This window comes from Mugil cephalus, chromosome 19, assembly GCF_022458985.1.
Source record: "Mugil cephalus isolate CIBA_MC_2020 chromosome 19, CIBA_Mcephalus_1.1, whole genome shotgun sequence".
Taxonomy (NCBI): Eukaryota; Metazoa; Chordata; class Actinopteri; order Mugiliformes; family Mugilidae; genus Mugil; species Mugil cephalus.
This window is the reverse complement of record NC_061788.1, coordinates 2,105,340-2,127,060: the sequence shown is the minus strand read 5'-3', so window position 1 is coordinate 2,127,060 and position 21,721 is coordinate 2,105,340. Positions and strand designations below refer to the sequence as shown.

The 21,721-nt window shown below is 43.5% G+C and overlaps 1 protein-coding gene across 3 annotated transcripts; it reads left to right on the top strand.

Annotated features, from left to right (window-relative positions):
- Positions 1 to 393: 393 nt before the first annotated feature.
- On the top strand, positions 394 to 21,546 carry zfyve16 (zinc finger, FYVE domain containing 16). 3 transcript variants are annotated; one of them, XM_047569971.1, is made up of 18 exons: positions 394 to 1,156; positions 4,565 to 4,672; positions 5,082 to 6,949; positions 8,931 to 9,027; positions 11,026 to 11,202; positions 11,322 to 11,461; positions 12,357 to 12,573; positions 12,863 to 12,985; positions 13,183 to 13,338; positions 13,427 to 13,651; positions 14,192 to 14,274; positions 14,354 to 14,458; positions 14,546 to 14,696; positions 14,935 to 15,015; positions 15,122 to 15,284; positions 16,249 to 16,354; positions 16,468 to 16,650; positions 16,873 to 21,546. In XM_047569971.1, exons 2-18 carry the CDS (start codon positions 4,603 to 4,605, stop codon positions 17,029 to 17,031), a joined length of 4,104 nt encoding a protein of 1,367 aa, XP_047425927.1. In that variant the 5' UTR covers positions 394 to 1,156; positions 4,565 to 4,602; the 3' UTR covers positions 17,032 to 21,546. The 3 variants fall into 3 exon arrangements, with proteins under 3 accessions (XP_047425927.1, XP_047425926.1, XP_047425929.1); XM_047569970.1 differs by having other exon boundaries at positions 4,532 to 4,672; XM_047569973.1 differs by having other exon boundaries at positions 4,499 to 4,672.
- Positions 21,547 to 21,721: the final 175 nt, after the last annotated feature.

Genomic DNA, 21,721 nt, shown 5'->3' with positions numbered 1-21,721 from the left:
GCGGCTGTTTTTCACGTGTTTATGGTTTGTTTACATCTCGTTTTGTTAGTTTTATTTGCAGCTTGCGGATTTCTGATAACAGCATTCTGTATCTGCTTTGCATCTTTATGTGGATATTTTATAAAATTTGCATCTAATTTTGGTCATTTTGCATCTTTGAGTTATCTTTGCTCTTCTTTGTTTTCATTTTGGATCTATTTTTTCCTTTTTTGTTCTTTTGAATTAGTTTGTCACTGTTATTAGACATTTTGTAAAATGCATACATAAAATAAATTCACTGTTAAAAGATAATTCTAAAGCTGACCAAAGACTCCACCTGATGGCGCTGATCTGTTACTACACAAGTTTATTTTTTAACCACTGTGAACCTGTTTGGGGTCACACTGGCCTCACAGTATCTCTTTGTAGATGGTTTGCCTCTTTTTTTTATGTCAGTTTTGGATTATTTTTAAGTTAAGTTTTTATTTCACGTCATTGTTTTGGGTCTCCTGTGTACTTTCTGCTTCTTAATTTAGTTGCTGGTACCTTTGTGAATCCTTAGCCTTGAAGTATTTTATCTTTTTGTGGTTATTTTGCATCTCTTTAGAATATTCTGTCACTGCTTAGAGGTGGTGGATGATCTGATATTAGTCGGCCGTGTCTCGTTTAGGTTGTTCTGTCTGTTGTACTTATTGTTCCTACTTTATCTTCTCATTTAAAATTTTTTTCTTTGAAATTTCTCTTTTTAAAAACACAAAAAAACAAAAACAAATGCCAGCTTTGTGACACTGACATTAAATCGCCCCTGAAGCCCCCTCCAGTGTCGCCCCTGCTCGCATGTGAATCAAAGCTAAAAGCTGGTCCATCTAAATGAAGCAAAACAGAGTGTGCGAACATTGTTTTTTTCTTTTTTCTTTTTTAATGCTGTTATTTTTCTTTTTTGTTTGTAGCTGGGATCATGCAGTAGTAGTGTGACTTCCAGATCCTGTGACCTCTCCACAGTCTGATCAAGATGGCGGCCTGACTGGAGCGTTCACCCCTCTTTAGCGAAGCTAACACAGAACCCCCCAAAACACAACCTTCTGCTCGTTGAAGGATGTCACGACGGCGTGTGCTTCTGTTTTAAATCCTAACCGGATTACACGGGACTTGGAGTTATGGAATAAAAATAGCGCCGGTAAGAAAGAAATTTAACAACTGCTACTGGGAGCTAGTTAACGTTACAAGACGTTAGCCGGTTAACATGCTAACGTTAGTCCCAACGGTTAGTCTCAACGGATTTAATGTGGTTTATTTGAGGTGACAAACAACCTGCGGTTTTGAATAGGTCGTGTTTGAAACGTTTAAACGTTTAGCATCAAAGAGTCCAGCATTTAACCTCGAAGCTAAAAGTTAAGCAGTGAAATGTAGCCGCTAATGCTACTGGATAACGACCAGCTACAAGACTTTAGTCGGCCAACAGGCTAACGTTAGCCTCAACGGATTTAATCTGGTTTATTCGAGTTGACAAACAAAAGTCAGGTAGTAAATGAACCGTGCTTAGGACACGTAAATATTTTGCACCGAAGAGTCTAGTATTTAACGCCGAAGCTAAAAGTTAAGTGGTGAAATGTAGTCGCTAATGCTACATGCTAACGGCTAGCTTGTTTGCTAATTTAGTGAGCGACACAGAGTCAGACTCTTTAAACGAGCGGCTCTTCTGCTCTTTATCAACAACTTTATTAATTAGGAAGCAGTCAGAGCTGATGCGTTTTATTTAATTCAAGTACAAGTTGGGAAAATAATAAGTGTGACCCGACACATTTGAGATGTAAACAACTGTAACCACTGTGTTTACTTTCTATTAGACAGTTTAGATACAAAGACACTCACATCCCTAATGCTTCCTATCACCTAACCTCAGGGTATTAACAAGCTAACATGAGTACAACTTAATAATAATATTAAATGAGCTATTGTTTATTGTTAATGCATATTGTAGTGTAGGACCTGTCTTTTAATGAGACTGACTCATGGCTTTGCCCTAAATATTTTCCCTCCATGGTCACTAGTTACTGAGTGACAACCTGAGTGTTTCTGAAGGAGGAAACAAAAGGAGGAACTGCTGCAATGTTCCTGTTGTGGCCTTGGAACAAGAAGAAAACTAAACCTTAAAAAAGTAGCCTGACATGTTTTGTTTTTCTAACGGAACCACGTGTCATTTAAGTCACATTCCATGTTGTTGTGATAACATTGTGACTGGTGTTAGTCATTTTCCTCTCCTGCTGTTGATGTTTCATCTATATTTAGCCATTTTTTCTTTTTGGTTATTTGGAGTCACTTGGCGGTACATACAATTATACAATTAATGTATGAGATTGAAGCTGCACTTAATGGAATTTAAATTGAAGTATTAAAGTAGTCTGCTACTACTGGAAGTCACATTTGGAGGCATCTTCTTGTTGCGCAGAAGATATTTGGAGCTTTCGTACAGTGTCGCAGTGTTTTTCTTTCATTAGACGAGAAGGACAAAGGCTTGAATGTTTCCTCCCGGTTAAAGCTGATTCGCAGTCGTCCTGGATGTCACGTAGCTTGTTCAGCTCAAGAGCTGCTCCTTGTCTGAATCTAAAATGCGACCGCTGAACAGATAAAGACCTGAGGCAGTCGTGACATCGATTCAAGTGGTTGCTGCTGTGGAAAAACGCCTTAACACAGAAAATAGTTGACTGATGACAGAGAAAGACCACGTGACTGAGTCTGGCATGCTTTCTGTGAAACAGTGTGTGAGCAAACAAGTGGCAGTTCAATGCCTTTTGTATATACAACACATTTAGACATTAGATATTGGTTATAAGAAATTCAGCTTACAAGTTTTTTTGTGTTATACCTTTCTTTTACTTCTTTCTACTTTCTTGTGGCCACTTTATTCCTCTTGATGGTGTTTTTTGTGTGTAATTTTGTAGAGTTTTACTTTATTCTGGACAATTTCTGCCTTCCTGTGCTTTGAGGCAAGTTCCATCTATTTGTGCAGATGTTGTGTCTAATATATATATATATATATATATACATGCATGAGGCATAACATTATGACCACCGTCCTAATGTTGTGTACATCTCCCTTGTGGTGACTCATCAGAGAATGGACATGGGTCTCCTGAGGGCGTTGAATGTAGTTAGTGATGGCCTTTGAGGATCATCCCACAGATACTTGATCCGTTTGGGATCTAGAGTTTTTTTGAGTTGTAACTAAATTATTTTTGTGTGTGTGTCAGACTGCATGTTGCTGCCGTCAAGGAGGGCCTGGCCTAGTCTGGTCTAGTCCAGTCTAGGTGGGTGCTACATTTGTAAGTAACATCCAAAACAATGAATGCAACGTCTAAAGTTTTCCAGCAGAACACTGAATTGTCACAAGATGGTTTAAATGTTAGTGGTCGTAATGTTGTGGCTGATCTGGTTATGCTCACTTCATTAGGTGTATGGAGGATTGAGTTAAAGTAGTTCAAAATAATGAAAACACAGATGAATCAACATCTCTGTTATGTTTAAATTAATCCTGATTGCCAGATATTATGTTATATTAGCATGAATTCACTAGACACGCAGGCAGTTTTTATTCTGATTGTTTTAGGAATATTAGTGAATGTGCAAACATAGAAGCAGTGGAGCTGAATGTTCCTGATGGAGGAGTTGGTCCAGTTTAGATGGAAGCATTTAGTCTAACAATGGCTGCGCCATAAATCATCTTAGTACTTGTAGTTGTTCTTCTCTGACTGTAAAGTTCACCTGGTTTATTGGAGCTGTCTCACGTAAACAAAGGAGATTTATTATGTTGTTGTGCATCAGCGTATATCTTTTCTTGAAGTTTATATCGTGGATGTAAACTGATTTATTCAGACGTTTAGTGTTCGCTGCTGACTGAATATTTATACAGATTTAAGGTGTGCTCTCTACTTCCTTGTTCCTCTTCATTTTAAAATCTGATGACGTCCTTACGTGGCCGAGCTCCCGGCAATGAACCCAGCTTTTACCGTGAATATAATTACTCAGATTTTTGTGTTGTTGTGATAAAGATTCTCAGTGTTTAGCTCCACATAAATGAGTAAACAAGGAAGGCCCTGTGAGTTAATGAGTTGAGCAGTGACCTACATTCATGCTTGTTGCGTCCCCAGGAACGTCTCGGGGGAAGGTATTGACAGACACGGGACAGTGTTTTGGTGTAAACAAATCTTTAGAATTTATTCAAATACAAAAAGGTAAAAATCTCCTTGAAGCGTAAACAGTGGGGAAGGCTAGGACCAAATAAATCAAAGTAATATAACCAAACTAGGCCTGGTTAACAAATTTCTATATTGAAAACAACAAACAAAAGGCTTAACTAACTTCTCTACTAAAATATTTTACCAAAACCACCCAGGTAAAACAACCAATAATCCTAGTGTGTAACAAAGAATTACCAAAGTAATGAGGTATATTGGGTACCGAGTCTCACCTGTAGTCCACATATTCCACCACAACTGAAGTAGGAAGTGTTTGTTTCCAGGAAGTGGAGTTGATTCTTCTTGTTTGTTTCCAGGAAGTGGAGTTGATTCTTCCTGTTTGTTTCCAGGAAGTGGAGGATCTGAGGCCCAGCTGTTGTAGTCCAGCATGGACAGCTTCTTCAAGGCAGCTGTGTGTGATCTGGACAAACTGCTCGATGACTTTGAGCTCAACACTGGTGAGATGACGTCCTCTACTCCTCCTTCCTCTCTTTCTCCTCCATGTTTGTTCCTCTTCTTTTCCAGCTCCATCTACTCGATACCCTTCGTCATTTTCCTCCTTTCTGTTTTTCTTTCACCTTCTCTGCAATCTTCTCCTCATTTTTGTTTTTCTCCTTCCTTTACCACTTCTTCTCTTCCTTCCTTCCTTTAATCTCTCCTGTACTTCTTCTTTTTCTTCTTCTGTGGTAGATTCATTGCTCCTTATCATCAGAACCTCTACATTAATAAAGTTACAACCTTTTTATGTCACATCCCATGTTTTTATTCAGTTTGTATGGAAACTGTTCATTTCTGATCGAAGTGACTGAATTATGTAGCTTTAGCTGGTGATGACTAAAACTTTGTCTTTTTCTTCTTGTTTCACAGAGGAACTTGAATGCCGTCCCGTTTTCCTGAAGCCCTCCTCGTACCCTTTCTCCTCTCTGGGCCCTCAGTGTTTACCCTCGGCCCCACCGAGCCTCCCGGACCTCAACTCTCTCCATTATGGCTCCGCCACCAGCTGCCCCGACACCTCCAGCTCCTGCAGGGAGCCGGGCCAGCAGCCTCTCACCGGCGTTGACCTCCTGTCGTCGGTGGATCACCGGCCGGCTAAAAGCTCCGCCCCTCCCTGCCCGGACCGAGCTCTGAAGCCCGTGTGCGACCTCGTCAGCGACGCGAGCGCCGCCATCTTGGTCCGGGCAGACAGCCACGATGCCTTCAGCGAGCTGGACGTGGTGGAGAAGCAGATGATGGAGGAGGAAGAGGTAAAGGAGGTGGAGGAGGAGAAGGAGGAGCAGGAGCAGGAGCAGGAGCAGACAGAGGCGCTGCTTGTGGACTTTGACAGCCCCGTGGTTGGGGAGGAGCTAAGCAGCTTTAGAGACGCTGGGGAGGAGCAGCAAGCGTCTTTGGGGAATGAACTGAGCGGCGGGTACTCGTCTTCCCTCAGTCTGCTGGACGTCATCCTTCCTGCGGCGGTGGAAAAGAGCGGCGAAGCCTCGGACGATTTACCGTCGCCACCGGTGACGACGTCCGGCGAGTCGAGAGAGGAGAAAGAGGAGAAAGAGGAGACGGGCGATGGCGAAGAGGTGACGGAGGCTAACTCTGTAGAGCAAAGTGAGACGGTTAAAGAAACTGACAAAGAGGACGAGGTGCAGGAAGTCAGAGACTCGGGATCCTCACACGATGAACCGGTGAGTTTGTCGTGTCTGCCCTGCGCCGTGTCCATGTGTGGAGCTCTGGTGAACTCAAAGGACAAAGAGGACGAGTCGGGGAAAGCTACAGATGTGTCTGAGAGCGCGGAGGCAGACTCTCTGTCAGAGGTCAAAGACCAAGCCCAGGAGGAAGTAGCACAACCAGCAGAGGACAGACTGTCTCCAGAGGGACAGCAAGTCCACCCTGAACCGTCTCCTTACCCTGTTGCTGCTGAAGAGCTTCCCTCCCACGGCTCATGCTCGGAGCCCAGTCCCGTGGATCCTCCTGAGTTCGGCTTCGAGTATCTGCCCGAGAGCGACCAGGCCGAGCTGCTGGTCACCGACGAGGAGCTGGATGCGTTCCTCCAGGCTCACACCGAAGCAGAGCAGGGTACAGGTGGGGTTTCTTGTTGCAGTAGCTCTGTAGATTTTACTCTGCCGGAGGACAGGCTGGTGGAACAGGAGCCCAGGAGTTGTGGTCGAGGGACGTTGGAGGACGAGGTGGAGAGTCTGGCTTCTCCTGAAAGTGACAGGACGAGTTTTAACCCCGGAGCTCCGTCAGTTTCACAGGATGGGAACTATTCTTTAAACACTTTCCAGTCCCAGCAAGGCTGTAGCCCCGATCTACAGCCCACCTACGGAGGAGCCAGACCCAAACAGCTGTACTGCCAAGCTGCAAGATCTCCACCAGCAGGAGGCGAAGAGGAAGGAGGAGGATTAGGAGCAGAGACTCCCAGTCCTTCTGCTTCTGCAGTAGCAGAGGAGGAGTGTTCACTCGTAAGCCCCAGTCTCACAGAGGAACACTCCAACTTCAGGGACTACAGTCCCACATACGCCACTCAGGATTATAGCGTGGGCTACGATGAACTCTCCGAGCCGCCGCCGTACCCCGGGGAGCCCTCCACCGACGGGCCCCGGCCGGGGAGCTGGAAGAGGGAGGGGGTGGAGGAGCTGGGGAGCAGACAACCTGAGTGGGTGCCCGACTCCGAAGCTCCCAACTGTATGAACTGCAGCCAGAGGTTCACCTTCACCAAGAGGAGGCACCACTGTCGAGCCTGTGGGAAGGTGAGTGAAATATGTTCTCTGGTTCAGGTCCTGGAAGTAGATAAAGACCCAATAAAACACATGGTTCTCTTTGTCTGCTTTGTTCTTTTGATGTTTTGAGTTGTTTTTATGCAGAAATGTAGAAAATTTTGAAGCAAACTTTTTAAAGCGTGTACTGTATATCTCAACACCTGCCAGGAGCCATGCTGTTTATATTGATTAGGGATGTAACCATACATTCAACCAACCAATCAAATTTTATTGTTCCAGCCCTTTACAATGGCCAAAAGGTGCTTTACATCAAAGTCATAAAACAAAACGTAAAATCAGTGCATGAAAACAATACATAAGAACAGAACTGGAAAGGGCTACAGTGCTGTGGGGTATTGAAGGATAAGAATAATAAACTAGAACTAAACACAAGACTGACAGAATTAAACACCAGTCTAAAGCTTTGATTTATCTCCCTGAAGTCCAGAGTATAATTGGTCATTTTCATGATAAAAACTCTTCACCTGGTTCCTTGTTTGGTTTCATTCTTTTCAGCTCAAACTCACATGTGACTTAAGAGTTTTAGTTTTCATTCTGACAAACTGTATTAACACACGGGACATAAAACAAGACTAAAGCCATAAAATCTGAGTAGAAAAAGTTTCATTTTTGACTGAAAACCACAAACATGTTGAACCAAACTTTCTTAGAAAGCAAATCCGAACTGTAAACTTCAAAAGCAAATTTAGCAAACAACAAAGTTATTTACAACTATTTACATTCACAAGCATGAAATGCATCAGACAACTGTTTATGACCATTTCAAACACCATCAGGTCTCAGTCAGTAATAATTAGTAAATGTCCCAAATCTGTCCAATTTCTAAACTGTCTTCTGTCTCTTCTGTCTCTTTGGTTGCAGTCGCTCCATAAACTGAATATAACATCACTCCCACAACTTTTCCCTTTTCCTTAGCAACCGTTGACACATCATTTCCTGATTGGTTGATGGGATGCATTTACCACCAATAGGAGGAGGTGTCATGTTTTCTTTAATTTATTTACTTTTTGGCTTCAGAGCATTTGAAGCTCGTTATCCGTTAACTAGCGCTGTTCATTTCTCTGTGCACCAAACGCACAACATGACAACAACATTCAGGATAAAGTGTGCTATAAATTATTCATAATAAGTCTAGTTTTACTTGGCCTGTCAACACACTTTAAAAACTGGTCCATAGGTTGAAGTTAGTTCTTTCTACAGAAGCTGAAACAGAGACTCGGTGACGCTGCGTTTTGCTGCTACGTCTTTTGTAATTGGTCATGTGATTTGAATTCACTGCCGCATCTTTCAACTCCAGAGTGTTAAAAATGCAGAGACACTCAACTCACAATTCAATACGATTTCTACTACTGGGTTAACGATACAATTTCCTCACGATTTTCTTTAACAGAATGTGTTTGCAGACAAATTATGACTGAAAAAGACAAAAAACACATTTCTGAGGTAGGATGTCACCTCAAAACACAAAGTATGCAATGAATGCATGTATAAAAATAGATATATTTATATATATATAAAAACTACAAATCATATTTTCTCTCCAGCAAATTAAAGAGAATCTCTTTTTTTATGTAGTGATATATGACGTCAATCGAGTGAACTGAAAACTAGATCGCGCTCTGATTTATATCGATCTCTAACCGCCTCGCGATGCGTCGTCACGTCCCTGATATCGAAGTGAAAGTGTTAAATGAAAAGGTTCCCAGGCTGGAGTCATGGAAGCAGAGAGCGTGAGTCAGCAGTTCTTTTTCCAGCTCTTCCACAGATCTGCACTGAGCCGTGTGCGTCCTAAAGCAGCTAAGTCCTTTTAAAGGCCGGTGATTAAAGCAGAATTAGCCAGGGCTGTTCAGGATGTGTTATTGTCCAGCTCCTGCTCCGGGGACCAGACGGGAACAACTTGCTTCAAAACACACACACACCCTGAGTTTGTTTTTGTTTTCGTCTGGTCCAGGTTTACTGCGCCGTGTGCTGCAACAGGAAGTGTAAGCTGAAGTATCTGGAGAAAGAGGCTCGAGTGTGCGTCATCTGCTTCGACAGCATCCACAGAGGTAAGAGCTAAGTGCTTGTGTGTTGTAGCCTGATGCAGCATCGTAGCGCTACATTTTTATTATTCCACCCGGCGTGTTTGAACCGAGACAGAGGAGATATTTACTCCACATCTTCTCAGATGGATGACTTCCATCGCCACATGAAGCCCCGCCCACGGCGTTTTGATTGGCCCTGATAAATCCTCACTGCAGCAGAGTCAGACTGACCCTGTTCATCTTCTCTCTGGGATCCACAGCCTCAAACTTAGGGCTGAGTTTACGATCTGTTTGCTCAATCTTCATTCAAAGCATCTAGCATCGTTTGATAAAAGCCTCCGATAAACTTTTCAAAACAATACGCTTCTTCTTCTTCTTGTTCTTCTGCTTTGTCTTTTCCTGCTTATTCTGCTTCTTCCACTCCTCTGCGTCTTGTTCTTCTTCTTCATCTGCTGCTCCTCCTGTATCTTATTTTGTCTCGATTGCTCGCTGTCTAACCAGGCTGCAGGTGCATTACCGCCCCCTACTGGATTCAATTATGTAGACGTGCGTCACAGTAGTTTTGCCTCATTTTCTGTTTTGTTTGCGTCAATTTCTCCACGAGTTGATGCATTCAGTGCTTCCACGATCTGGTTGGACGTCTTGTCGTGTGTGTGTTTGGTGAAAACAAATCTACTGACTTTAAATTTTTGTCACTTTATAAACTCACGAATCAGTTTTAAAACTTAAAATAGACGTTTTCATTGTACAGCGGATGATTTATTTAAGACTCAAAAGACTTGTTTATTTGCTCGACGTCTGGTTTCTGCGCCGGCTTTGACTGGTCTCACAGTTAAAAGACTGCAGCAGAGATATGGAAGGAGATCGGAGGGAGGGAGGGAGGGAGGGAGGGAGGGAGGGAGGGAGGGAGGGGTGAGAGGACAGGAGAGAGGGAGGAGAGAGTTACAGCAGGACACTGGCATTTGTCCTTGGTGTTATTTTTTTTCGGTGTGTGTGATACAGGACACGCCTCGCGCTGCAGACATGTGATGCTCACACGCCGTCTAAATTAGGAGGAAGGAGCTGATCCACTTTCGTGGCTTGCAGATGCTGCGTTGTGCGTTGTGTTGCGTTGTGTTATGATCCTGCTCTCGTCTACGTCTCCAGTCGGGACGGAGGCGTCCAGATATAGTCGACTATTAGAGGCAAACAGACCTGGAGCAAAGAGCAGCTTCAGAAAGTCTGCATTAGACTAAGAGGATGTAGAGTTTTATCAGAGGAGATGATGACGATGAGGATGATGAGGATGAGGTAAGACATGTCTCACTGTTTTCACTTAATTTTTAGCCCTGGATGACCTTTCTGTTTTTTTTTTTTTTGTGCCGTGTCATCCCTCCTTTGCTCATTGAGGTGAAACGACTCCCGTCAGTTCCTCTGCTAACCTGAATCTTGTCTTTGCGCTGCCACGCTGTAGTTGTTGACAGTACAAACCGGGTCGATGGAAGCGCTATAATGCTTAATCAATATAATGTAAGACCAGCGCTACGTCAGCGTCGAGAGTGGAACCAGAAAGAGTCTCGGTCACGACCGGCTCACGTCCGTCCTTCGTCATCAGGACGATGAAGAGCTTTAGATAAAGTGCTGTAGGTGGAGCAAAGGTTCATGATGGTTCACTTAAAGGTACAAAAACAAACTCATTATGAAGGATTTAATTGAATAAGTTTTTAAGGTGTAATATGGTTTATTTTTGTCGTGGAATAACAGCTCTTACTAGCTGCGTAGCATTCCAGCTAATGGTAGCTCTTACTAGCTTCTTAGCCTCACAGCGAATAGTAGCTCAGTAGTAAGTCACATTAGTTGTTGCTGGACCTTCAGGCTGAGCCTCCTTCGACCTGGATGACTGAGGATCTAAACAAACATATTGTCATGTTTTTATGTGCAGGGTTGCAATCTGCAATCTCACCACTGGGTGGCACTAAATCCTGCCTGCTGGTCCTTTAAATGGTTTAAAATAATGTTTTTTTTTTTCTTTCTGTCTTGCAGCTCAGGCCCTGGAGCGGATGATGACCCCTACGGGTCCCAGCCCGAACCCCAACGTGCCCTCTGAGTACTGCAGCACCATCCCTCCTCTCCAGCAGGCTCGCGCCGCCGGCACCCTGAACTCTCCTCCGCCCACCGTCATGGTTCCTGTGTCTGTCCTCAAACACCCCAACAACGATGGTATGAATCCTCTCACACGCCGTAGAACAAACTCAGTCAAACTCATTTTAGTTCAGCCACGGTAAAGGCTTGTTGGACTGAATCAGGTGGACTCTAGGACAATACTTCTATGTTTTCAGGTTGTCCCCGTGAACAGAAGCGAGTGTGGTTTGCTGATGGCATCTTGCCGAACGGAGAGGTGGCGGACACCAGCCGGCTGTCGGTGACGAGCCGCAGGAGCTCGCAGGAGTTCAGCGGCGTCATCCCAGAGCTGACATCAGTAAGATTTCTCCCCCACAACCCGTCTATAAACACGGGCAGCGTGTCTCCACTTCCTCATCAGCCAGACTGACGCTATGTTCCCGGCGACACGGGCGGCGCCATCCTGTGACTGATCAGTGCGGTGTGAGGGTGGAGCCACGACATCGATGCCCCGCCCCCTCTTCGTCCAGACTCGCTGGTGTTTTCTGTGAATTGAATCTGCTCTTCCTCCACCAATTAGAAATAAAATGATTATACACTGAACTTATTTCTAAAAGTTTGTCTAAAAGCGGTTGTCATGGCAACGGGTCACCGTTATGTCGCATCCTGTTTCTATACATAACTAAGCTTTGAACTAACACTTAAACATTCATCAACGTTATATTAAAATGACAAAAATATCATTAAAAAACTGACATGTATTTTAGTGTTTTAGTTTGAACCAAGCCCCGCCCACTAATATGGAGGGGGTGGAGCTTATGACCCATACTGCAGCCGGACACCAGGGGGAGCTCTACTAGCTTTGGCTTCACCTTTATATAAAGTCCGTGTTCTCACCTCGAAGAGAACATCAGCGTTTAGTTGTGAGAAGGTTAAATTCTTCTCCGGGCGATGAACCAGCAGTTCGTATTCTCCACCAGGCTTTTCTATAAATAGAAATAGGACGTCCTGATCTTTTGTTGGTATTTATTTTATGTTGGCCTGAAACCAAAACTACGTCCCTGTAGCTTCAGAACATCGTCTTCTGTTTAATGGTGTTCGGCTAATGACACGGCTGGAAAGAAAGAAAAAGAGAAAGGAACTCAGATCAAATGATATTCAACATGAACTGATCGGATCTAGACGTCCCTCATCGATATAAATGTTTAAACATGATGAACACTAATAATAATAACCCCTCCCTCTCCTTTCAGCCTGGTTCAGCTGGGTCAGAGGTTGGAGTCGGTGGCTCTGCCCCCCCCGAGGCTTCTGGGAGCGTGGAGGTGGTGCGACCTCCTCCCTCTGGACCCTGGGACTATGCTTTACTGGCTGGAATCGGTTCTTCGGTGAACAGGGTTCCCAGTCTGCTGCCGGACAACGAGGACGAGCTGCCACCGCTGCTCATCATCACCGGAGAGGAGGCGGGAGGAGGTGGGTTCCTCCTCTTTACCCCCATGACCAGAGTCTCCCCTCATCTTCCTCTTTTCCTCTCTCCTCTTCATTCTTTTACTGAAGTTTCTCCGCTGGGAACTGATTATTCTCCTGCAAAGATCTGCTGGGCCAATCAGGTCGTTTGGGGGGCGGGGCTTAATGCAGTGATTGACAGGAGAGTAATCGTCATAGACTTTTACCTTTGATCTAGAATCCAGATCAAATGGCAACAACCTCAAATGTTATGAAGTTAAACTTTTCTCTGTTTTCTCTGTTTTCTTTTTGTCAGAAGTTCTGGTGGAGGTGAGTCCTGCTCCGTGTCAGATCCTGCACCTCCTGGAGGAGGGAGGCCCCCGCCCACTGACGTTCATCCTCAACGCAAACCTGTTGGTCAATGTCAAACTCGTCACATGTGAGTCGAGCTGACGTCTTCCTCTTCATCCTCTTCTTCTTCCTGATCTCCATCTTCCTCCTCTTCCTCATCTCCTTCCTTCTCTTCTTCCTCCTCTTCTTCTTCTACTCGACCTAAAATAAATAACCACATCAGATTCGTAACGTCCGGTGGAGAATATTACCTGCTGACCAACTTGTTCGTGTCGTGTCGTCCAGACTCCGGTAAACAGTGCTGGTGCTTCGGCTCCAACGGTCTCCAGGCTCTGGGACAGAAGGAGGTGGTTTTCCTGCTGGAGTGTCTCCCTGAGGAGAAAACTCTTCCTAAGGACCTGTTCACTCTCTATCTCAGCCTGTACCAAGACGCCCAGAAAGGTAGCGAGGACACAGCAACATTCAGAGGATTATTTACTGATTTATTTTTTCATCAGACGCGTTAGAAACTAGAGATGTTGTGTCGCAGGGAAGTTCCTGGAGGAGCTGGATAACGTGACGTTCACCAGCAGCTTCCTGGGGAGTAAGGATCACGCCGGGATGCTGTTCTTCTCTCCCACCTGTCAGCCTCTGGAGGGCCTCACTCTGCCGCCGCAGCCTTTCCTCTTCGGCCTCCTCATCCAGAAGCTGGAGGTGCCCTGGGCCAAAGTCTTTCCTCTGAGGCTGCTTCTGCGGCTCGGAGCCGAGTACAACGGTGGGTAGTTTCCGCTTCGCCTCTTCGCTTTAAAAGCTTCTGGTTTATATGAGTCTGGCTTCGTTTGTAGCATCCGCAGCCACCGAAACCTCAGGCAAACTGATACGTATGCAAAGGCATTTTATTTCCATCCCTGTAGGAGACAAGGAGACATTTAAGTGGCAAGAACTTGATCCACTTTCTGTACAAGTGCAACAAACTTAAATGGATCATTTAAATTTAAATACAGTTTTTTTATTTACTCACTGCATTTAAAAGTTCTCAGTGAACTATGTAGAATATCATAATATCGTATCATGACTCGAGTATCGTGATACGTATCGTGACGTTCTTGCCGATACTCGCCCGTCTTAGTAGCTACACATTAACGTGGACTAATGTTGACATTAAAAAAACACACGTTAGATTAAATTGAATGATATTTAATTGTGATGAATCAAAATGAATCGGCAGCGACCGTGTGATGAACCTGATTAAAGTTTGAATTGTTGGACAGCACTATTAAAACCAGGAAACCTAAATCCGCCCTGTCTTTTCCAGTGTATCCGACTCCGATGATCAGCATCCGCTTTCGTGACTCGGTGTATCGGGAGACGGGACACACCATCATGAATTTATTGGCTGTAAGTGAGAGGTCGTTTCCCACGTTCAGGTCATTCACCCTCGACTCCGGCTCATGTTCATAAACTGTTTTTCCTCCAGGACCTGAGGAACTACCAGTACAGCCTGGCGGTGGTGGAGGGTCTGAGGATCCACATGGAGATGGGCCACAGCTACATCGACATCCCCAAGAGTAGCTTCAACGAGGTGAGTGTTAACAATGGTACCAAAAACCATCAGGGTCCTGCAGACGAGCAAACATGGACGAGGACACACGTGTCTTTTCTCCTACAGATGCAGAAGGTGGTGAACTCATCCAACGAACACGTGATCAGCATCGGAGCCAGATTCAGCTCCGAGGCCGACTCTCACCTGGTGTGTTTCCAGAACGAGGACGGAAACTATCAGACGCAGGCCAACAGCAAGCCAGGCAAGACCCGGACAGGTCAGACTATTATCACAGTCATTATTATTATTATTATCAGGGTCCTGGTCGGAATCTGGGCTTTTTAAATGATCTGATTGAATCCAGCTTCAGTCTGAAGATCTTAGAAGTTATTTGTTTTAGGTTTCGCATATAAACTAACATCATGTCCTTGTACTGTAAAAACTACTACTACTACTTATTTCAGCTTCTTCAGTGACTCCTCGTTTATTTGTGTTGCTCCTGTTTTCTCTCACAGTGACTGGAGCCAGTTTTGTCGTTTTTAACGGAGCCCTCAAAGCCTCCTCAGGCTTCATCGCCAAGTCCAGTATCGTCGAAGGTGGGAACGGTTTAATTTCACCAAGTGAAAGCGCTGAGCAGAATAAACAGAAGACAGAACCACAGTAACTCTTGTGTTGTTGTTGTTGTTGTTGTTTTTAAATCAGACGGGTTGATGGTTCAAATCCCTCCGGAGACCATGGAGTCTCTGCGCTCGGCTCTGAGGGACCAGACCGACTTCCACATCCCCTGCGGCCGGAACGACGGCGCCGAGGTCCGAGAGAACGTCACCGTCCGCTGGGTTGACTGGAGTTCACCGGTCAACACGGGGTAACACAACACAACACACACACAACACACACACAACTCACCTTTACACACTAGAATCAGCTGATTGTGTCTGTGATTTTACCTTGTTTGTACTATTTTAAACGCTGCTCCAGTTCAGTCCAAGAAGAATAACGTGTCTTACGTTATAAACGTCCGCCGTGTGTAAATAAATATGGAAACAAACAAGCAGACATGGATAAAGAAACTGGCCAGAAGAATAAAGTTATTTGAATTTACATTTTTTTCCTGATTGAGATTTTAAAGATTCTTCATTAAAAACATCCAATTTCAGTTCATAAAACCCTTTTTTAACTTCCCGAGATCTGAGCTTTTATTTGCTATGTGTTTTTAATTTGTCCAAGGTATTTGGTATCAGTGGGACCTAAAGCATCATCTTTAAACAGGAAGTAGTAGTTTTTGAAAAAAAATAAAATGAAAAAATGTCCTCGTATGTGGACACTGGGATTATTTCATTATTTATATTATATTAAAAAGTCACCAATGTGCGACCAAATATAAAACTGTTTGTTTTAATACCTGAACATGACTGAGCAGAGACAGAACAATGAAGTCCCAACGTCCTCAAACGAGTACTTGCTAATTAGCAAAAATTAGTACTTTGTTAAATATGAACATCATATCAAACTAGAAACATTATTAATAATAATAAATAAATACATTTTAACCTTTGCTGCCACTAGATGGCAGACGAATGTGTCCACTAATGAGGACAATGGGGTTAAATGAAGCAGAATAAACTACGATAAAACCTAAAGCCTAACGTCCCCATATGAGGACGCAGGGTCTCAGGAGGTTAAATAGAGGCTGTTTCACCCCGTTACAAACCTCCTCTGGTTTCACTGATAGAGATGAGTTCAGTCAAATCAGGACACGTGAAGAACTGGATTCAGTTTAATAAAGAAAGTTTAAAACGCTCTAAAACGTGACTTTGTTTTTTCTGCAGTAAAACCAGCGGCGTCGACGGTCGACCTCTGGACGGAGTTCGCAGCGTTAGGATGCAGCAGGACGCAGACTTTGAGGTGGACGGTCGCACCATCAGATGCACCGAGGTGACTTTACCTTTCTTCTTTTTTTTTTACCTTTATTCATAAACACTCACACGGCTCAGAGCAGCTAAACAAACGAGTCCAGACGTGTGAGCTGAGCTCTGATCCGTCTGCAGGTTTTCTACCAGCTGAAGTCTCCTGATGGTGGCGCTAGTCTGGCCTCGGTGCTGGCGTCCTGCAGCGTGTTTCAGAAGGAGATGGCGTTGGCGACCTGCAGCGCTCTGACGCCTCATCTCGCCGTCCTCGCCGCCAGCGCCATCAACTCGCTGTCGCTGCGCGTCTCCACTCAGGACGACATGGTAGAGTCACTCTGACACTTCAATACGTTAAAGGGGCTTTTATTACACTTTTATTACACTGCAGGACCAGGACACGTAAACAATTAATGGCTTTAATGAAGTAAATCAACGTTCACTGATGTTTCTAGTAAGAAATATTCCTGTATTTATTGTAGCTGGACGTTAAAGTCATGGTGCTGTATGTTGTGATCAGTGTGTTGAAGGTTTTGTCTCTGGTCTCAGGTGGAGTACCAGGCGGGTTCAGGAGGCCGACTCCTCCCCCAGCGCTACATGAACGAGATGGACAGCGCCCTGATCCCGGTCATCCACGGAGGCAGCGCCAGCGTCCCGCAGACCGCCATGGACATGGAGTTCACCTTCTACATCACACACGTCATCTAACGCCGTCTGAACGGGGTGAAAGTAAAAAAAAAACAAATCCACTGCAGCAGCTGGACGGACGTAGAGGGACGTAGAGGGACGTAGAGGGACGTGTTGAACCAAAGCTGCTTTAACGCAAGAAGCCAAACACTAACACAAGGACGACCAAATGCAAAACAAACTGAAACTCGGCCTTCAGGCTCCTCGCTGGCCTCCGGCCGCTCGGACCAGCTCGGTGAATGTTTCCCCTCAGACGCTCGGGCGACACGTCTCTCGTTTGGATGTATTTATTATATTAAAAAAAAAAAAAAAAACTAATTAAAATGGGCTCATGGACTGAAATGACGACATGGAAGCAAAGGGAGAGGTGATATCAGGTGCTAATGTAGAACATCACTTCCTCTCAAGACACAAAGGTTCATGAAGAGGCTGAACAGGAAGACGATGAACCGGCCTCATGCAGGAACAGCTAAACCCCCCCACCCCAAAAAATACTGAGGTATTTCATTCATAAAGACTAAAACTCAGTAGCAGTTGCTTAAAAATATGCAAATCAAAGGGTCAGATCATAAATATCAGTAAATACGTTGATTGTTAAAAGCCGATCGGCTCCGAGCACAAAAGGAGAAACAGGAAGTGTTGAAAGTTAAAACTAGAATGAATGAAGCTTAGAGAAGCTGTTAGCTGCGAGGCTACGAAGAATCGCTTCGTCTTAGCATCCATGCTAACTGCAGCTCTTCCTGTTTCCTCTTTTGAGAGATGAATCCAGACTACTGCCCCCTGCTGGTACGAGGAGTTATTTCCTCTCAGGTGTAGAACCAGCTGGTTCTTGGCTCTAGTTTTTTTTTTTTTGGTGCGTTCAACCTTTTCTGGTCCAGTCATTGGTGCCAGATGTTCTGAACATCCGCTAGTTTAAAAAATAAAAAAAGTAAATTTCTAAATGTGAGGAAAGTTTGAGGATTTAAGATAAAACAGCAAATGTTTATATCTAAAATATAAAACATGAGTCTGAGTTCAGTTCTTTAAAAGAAGCTCAGCAGCAGCAGCTGAGGATTTTTATTTTCTCTCTCTATATTTACAGTTATATTAACTTGTAATGAATTAATCCCGTCTAAGTGTTTTTCTGCTGCTGCCTCAGAAACGAATCTGTCCTGCATGAGGCTCCGTGTTCGTCACTGACGACGTTTCACTTTTAACCGGCCGCTTCGTTAACAGGTTCCTTTGCTCTAAAGTCTGAACAGTGTCCGTATATTTTCTGTTAGCATCGTTTCCTGGATGAATTTAGAAAAAAAAAGAAAGAAAAGGTGGAGGGTGAAAATGTTAAAAGTGATGCTGGTGTTTGGAAACGTGACCGACACTAAAGTTTAATCTGACGCTGAGCAGGAGGAAAGATGTCGACCCTTTAGTTTTATATGAAGGAGAAGGACGTTCACTCGTTATAGGACTCAGTCAGGCTAAGCTAGGACGCAGTTAGCTTAGCTTAGCATGAAGACACATAACTGGAAGCTGCTACAAAGCTAACAAAACTAGCTTAAAGCTCAGAATCGCCACATTAGTTACACTAGTGAATAATGTAACAGTCCTGCTTTACATCTTCATGGACGTTCTGGTGTTAAAATAACTCAGATGTTGAGTCAACTCGGTTTTTATGTTGTAATATTATTCAACTGACCCGTGTTTCTATTATTTTGACTTTTTATTCAACCTTACATCAAAGAAAGATGCAACCTGACTAAAACAAGTCAAAACAAGTCACAAAAACAGACAAAAACAAACCAAATGAGACACAGAAAGATGAAAAATCAACCACAACAGTACAGTAAAAGTAAAAGACGACAAAAAGCTCCAACAAAACATTACAGATGACTGATTTAGTGCAGGACTGATATGTTAGAATGAATATACTAGTGTACCTAATGAACTGGCAAGTGAGTGTATTAATATTTGACCAAACTTGACTAAAATGACAAAAAGAGAGAAAACTATTTAAGACACAAAATATTCTAAATTACCTGAAAACAACCACAACAAGAACACAAACTGCCTGCTTCACTGCTTCACTGATGTACCTAATGAACTGGCGTGAGTGTGATGAGATGAAGTTCAATAACTTGTTGGTTTGTTGTCGTTGCACGGAGCCAGGCTAGCTGTCGTTATGCTAAGCTACGCTAACCGCTTCCTGTTTGAATGTGTTTTCCCTCCCGGTGAAAAGCTTCAGATTCGTTCGTATCTTTGAAGCTCGGAGGCACTTTAGGAGCTTTTCACCGCGGCGGCCATGAAGGTGTTATCAGGTTCCCCTCAGACCCCGGAGCTGGATCACGTCCCACGGGTGCAGGGGGGGGGGGGGGGGGGGGTCGCGTCCCAGTAAAACTAAAACCGGGTTAGCCTGAAACGTTTGAAGAAGCTTTGTGCAAACCCCCGTTATCTGAGGTTATCGGCGTTTCAGTGCAGAGTCTGTATGAAACATGGACTGTATGAACACAGATTGTATCAAACCTTTTGTTTTTGGGGGGAGGGGCTTGTTTTAAATATTGAAGACTTATTTTTGGAAGCATTGTTATAAAATAAAATACAGAATAATATTTTTGATAGGAAGTAAGGCTACGTCGTCAGTTTGTGTAGCGCGTTAAAACTTAATTCAATAAATAAACAAATAGTTTTGTCACAATGTGGAAAATGTGTCGAGCTAAAATGTGCTTTACTTTGGCATGAATGTGTTTAGACCTCGGCCTCCGCTCTGATAATAATTCTGTTAAAAACTAAAACGTCCTCTCAGCTCCTTGTGAAACCAGTTCGTCCCACATCAGCTGTGTTTAGTAAACACTGACCCACATCTCCGACCTCTCCGGGAAATTACTTTTATACACGACTGACAAATGTGCTCTGAAGGAAAAGTTAAAGAGGCTCGTTCTCCGAGAGGATCTTTAAAACGAAGAAATATCGTAAATTTGCTTTTCTGAACTTTTTCACAAATACGTTGATGTTGAATTTATCTGTTTGAAAAACATATTAATCGAAAATGTCTTTTTTTTTCTGCCAAAATGTCCAAACAAAATCTTCTTTGGAGTCTTGTGAAAGAACTTGTTTTAATTTAAAAGAAAAACTGAACTCTAGTGTTTTCTGTGCCCCACCATCAACCCCAACCTCCTCCTACTGAAAACAACTAATTCTCTCAACATCACACTTTTGTTTGAATTTATCGACACAACAAACATTAACAAAAAAACACAAATCTCCATTTTAACTTGTTAATAATATTAATTAAATTTAAATCTAAACTGAAATCTGTATTTTCTCCGCCCACCATCGGCCCCAACCTCCTCCTGGTGGAATCTAAATGAATTCACATGTGCCTGTATCGTAACTTTGTTACAGAGTTGCACTTGTTTTGAATTTAACCACAGCACCAACAAGAAAAGTCCAAAATTTGTATGAATGTCAACGCTGCTGTCTGGTGTTTTCTAGGCCCCTCCATCAGCCCCAACCTCCTCCCACTGACTCCAACACAAGTCATTGATTCCATCGTAACGAAACTAAAATGTCTCTGTGTCAAACCCTTTTTCTTGGTTGAGGCTGAAATTTTTTGCTCTAATCCAGGAAATAACTTGGGATCGATTTCCGTTTAAAAACTTATACTCAAACTGAGAGGAGTGTTTTCTACACCCCACCATCCACCCCAGCCTCCTCCTACCGACTACGAAACAAACAAAACAAAACAAACTGATCCGTCGTTATGACTCTAATTTCTTGGAGATTCGTTGTCATCTTTTTAAAGTTTTATTTTATTTTTCTTGACACAAAACTACAAAGCTTTGAAACTTCTTGTTTCTTCCTCTTTTTGTCGCCTTAAATCCACGTTGTTGTTCTGTTTAGACTCTGACTGCCTGTGTTTGGGAAATGATGTTGTTTTAATTTACACAAACTGAAACCAAACGCCACTTCCTGGCGTTTCGTACGCCCGCCATCCGCCCCGACCTCCTCCCTCTGGAATCTGAATCCGTTCACACGTCGGATCAAACAGGATAAATTGCGTCTAATCTTAAATTCTGACGGTGTCTTTGTAGATTTAATCCCTGGGCTCATAAAATGTGACTGAACTCTTCAATGATTAACCAGTGAAGACTTTCTCTGCGTCGCCCGTCGGTTTAATCATTCTCTGATTTGTCTTTTGAGAGTATTGATCTCCACAAAGTCCACGTTTTTCTTTTTTTTTTTCTTCTGACGGCTGAACTTTGTATCCTGGAACCAGACGAGCTTGAGCCAGTTCTCTGAATCCTTTACTTTATATTTTGGGAGCTGGATTATTATTATTGTTATTATTATTATTAGATGATGATGATGATGATGACGTTGTTCCACTTTGTCAAAATGAGAAACTCTTTCTGATTGTTTTTGGATTTTCTTGTGAAATCATCTATTTATTCATAACACCAGCTTTATTTTGGTGACTCCCCCACGGTCTCGGGCTCTGAACCGGTTCCTGAACAGCTTCTGTATTTAAAGAATAAAATTACTTTTATGGGAAAATTTTAAAAACGCGTCTTCCCCACTTATTTATTTGTCTTGTTTCGTTGTTGTTCTGCTCCAGCCTGAAAACAAATCAACATCCCAGCAGAAAGTCTGGTCTGGAGTCGCTCTGTTGAGAACTTTGGACCAATCAGATCATTCGGGGGCGGGGCTTAATCATTGTTTTTTTAGTGTTGTATTTGCT

What these genes read in the sequence shown, in the direction of transcription:
- zfyve16 (XM_047569971.1), top strand. Translation starts at nt 4,603, where the DNA reads ATGGACAGCTTCTTCAAGGCAGCTGTGTGTGATCTGGACAAACTGCTC. An exon ending in CAAACACCCCAACAACGATG is followed by an intron (nt 11,203 to 11,321) that starts GTATGAATCCTC and finishes CTATGTTTTCAG; the next exon opens with GTTGTCCCCGTGAACAGAAG. An exon ending in GCCAGGCAAGACCCGGACAG is followed by an intron (nt 14,697 to 14,934) that starts GTCAGACTATTA and finishes TTTCTCTCACAG; the next exon opens with TGACTGGAGCCAGTTTTGTC.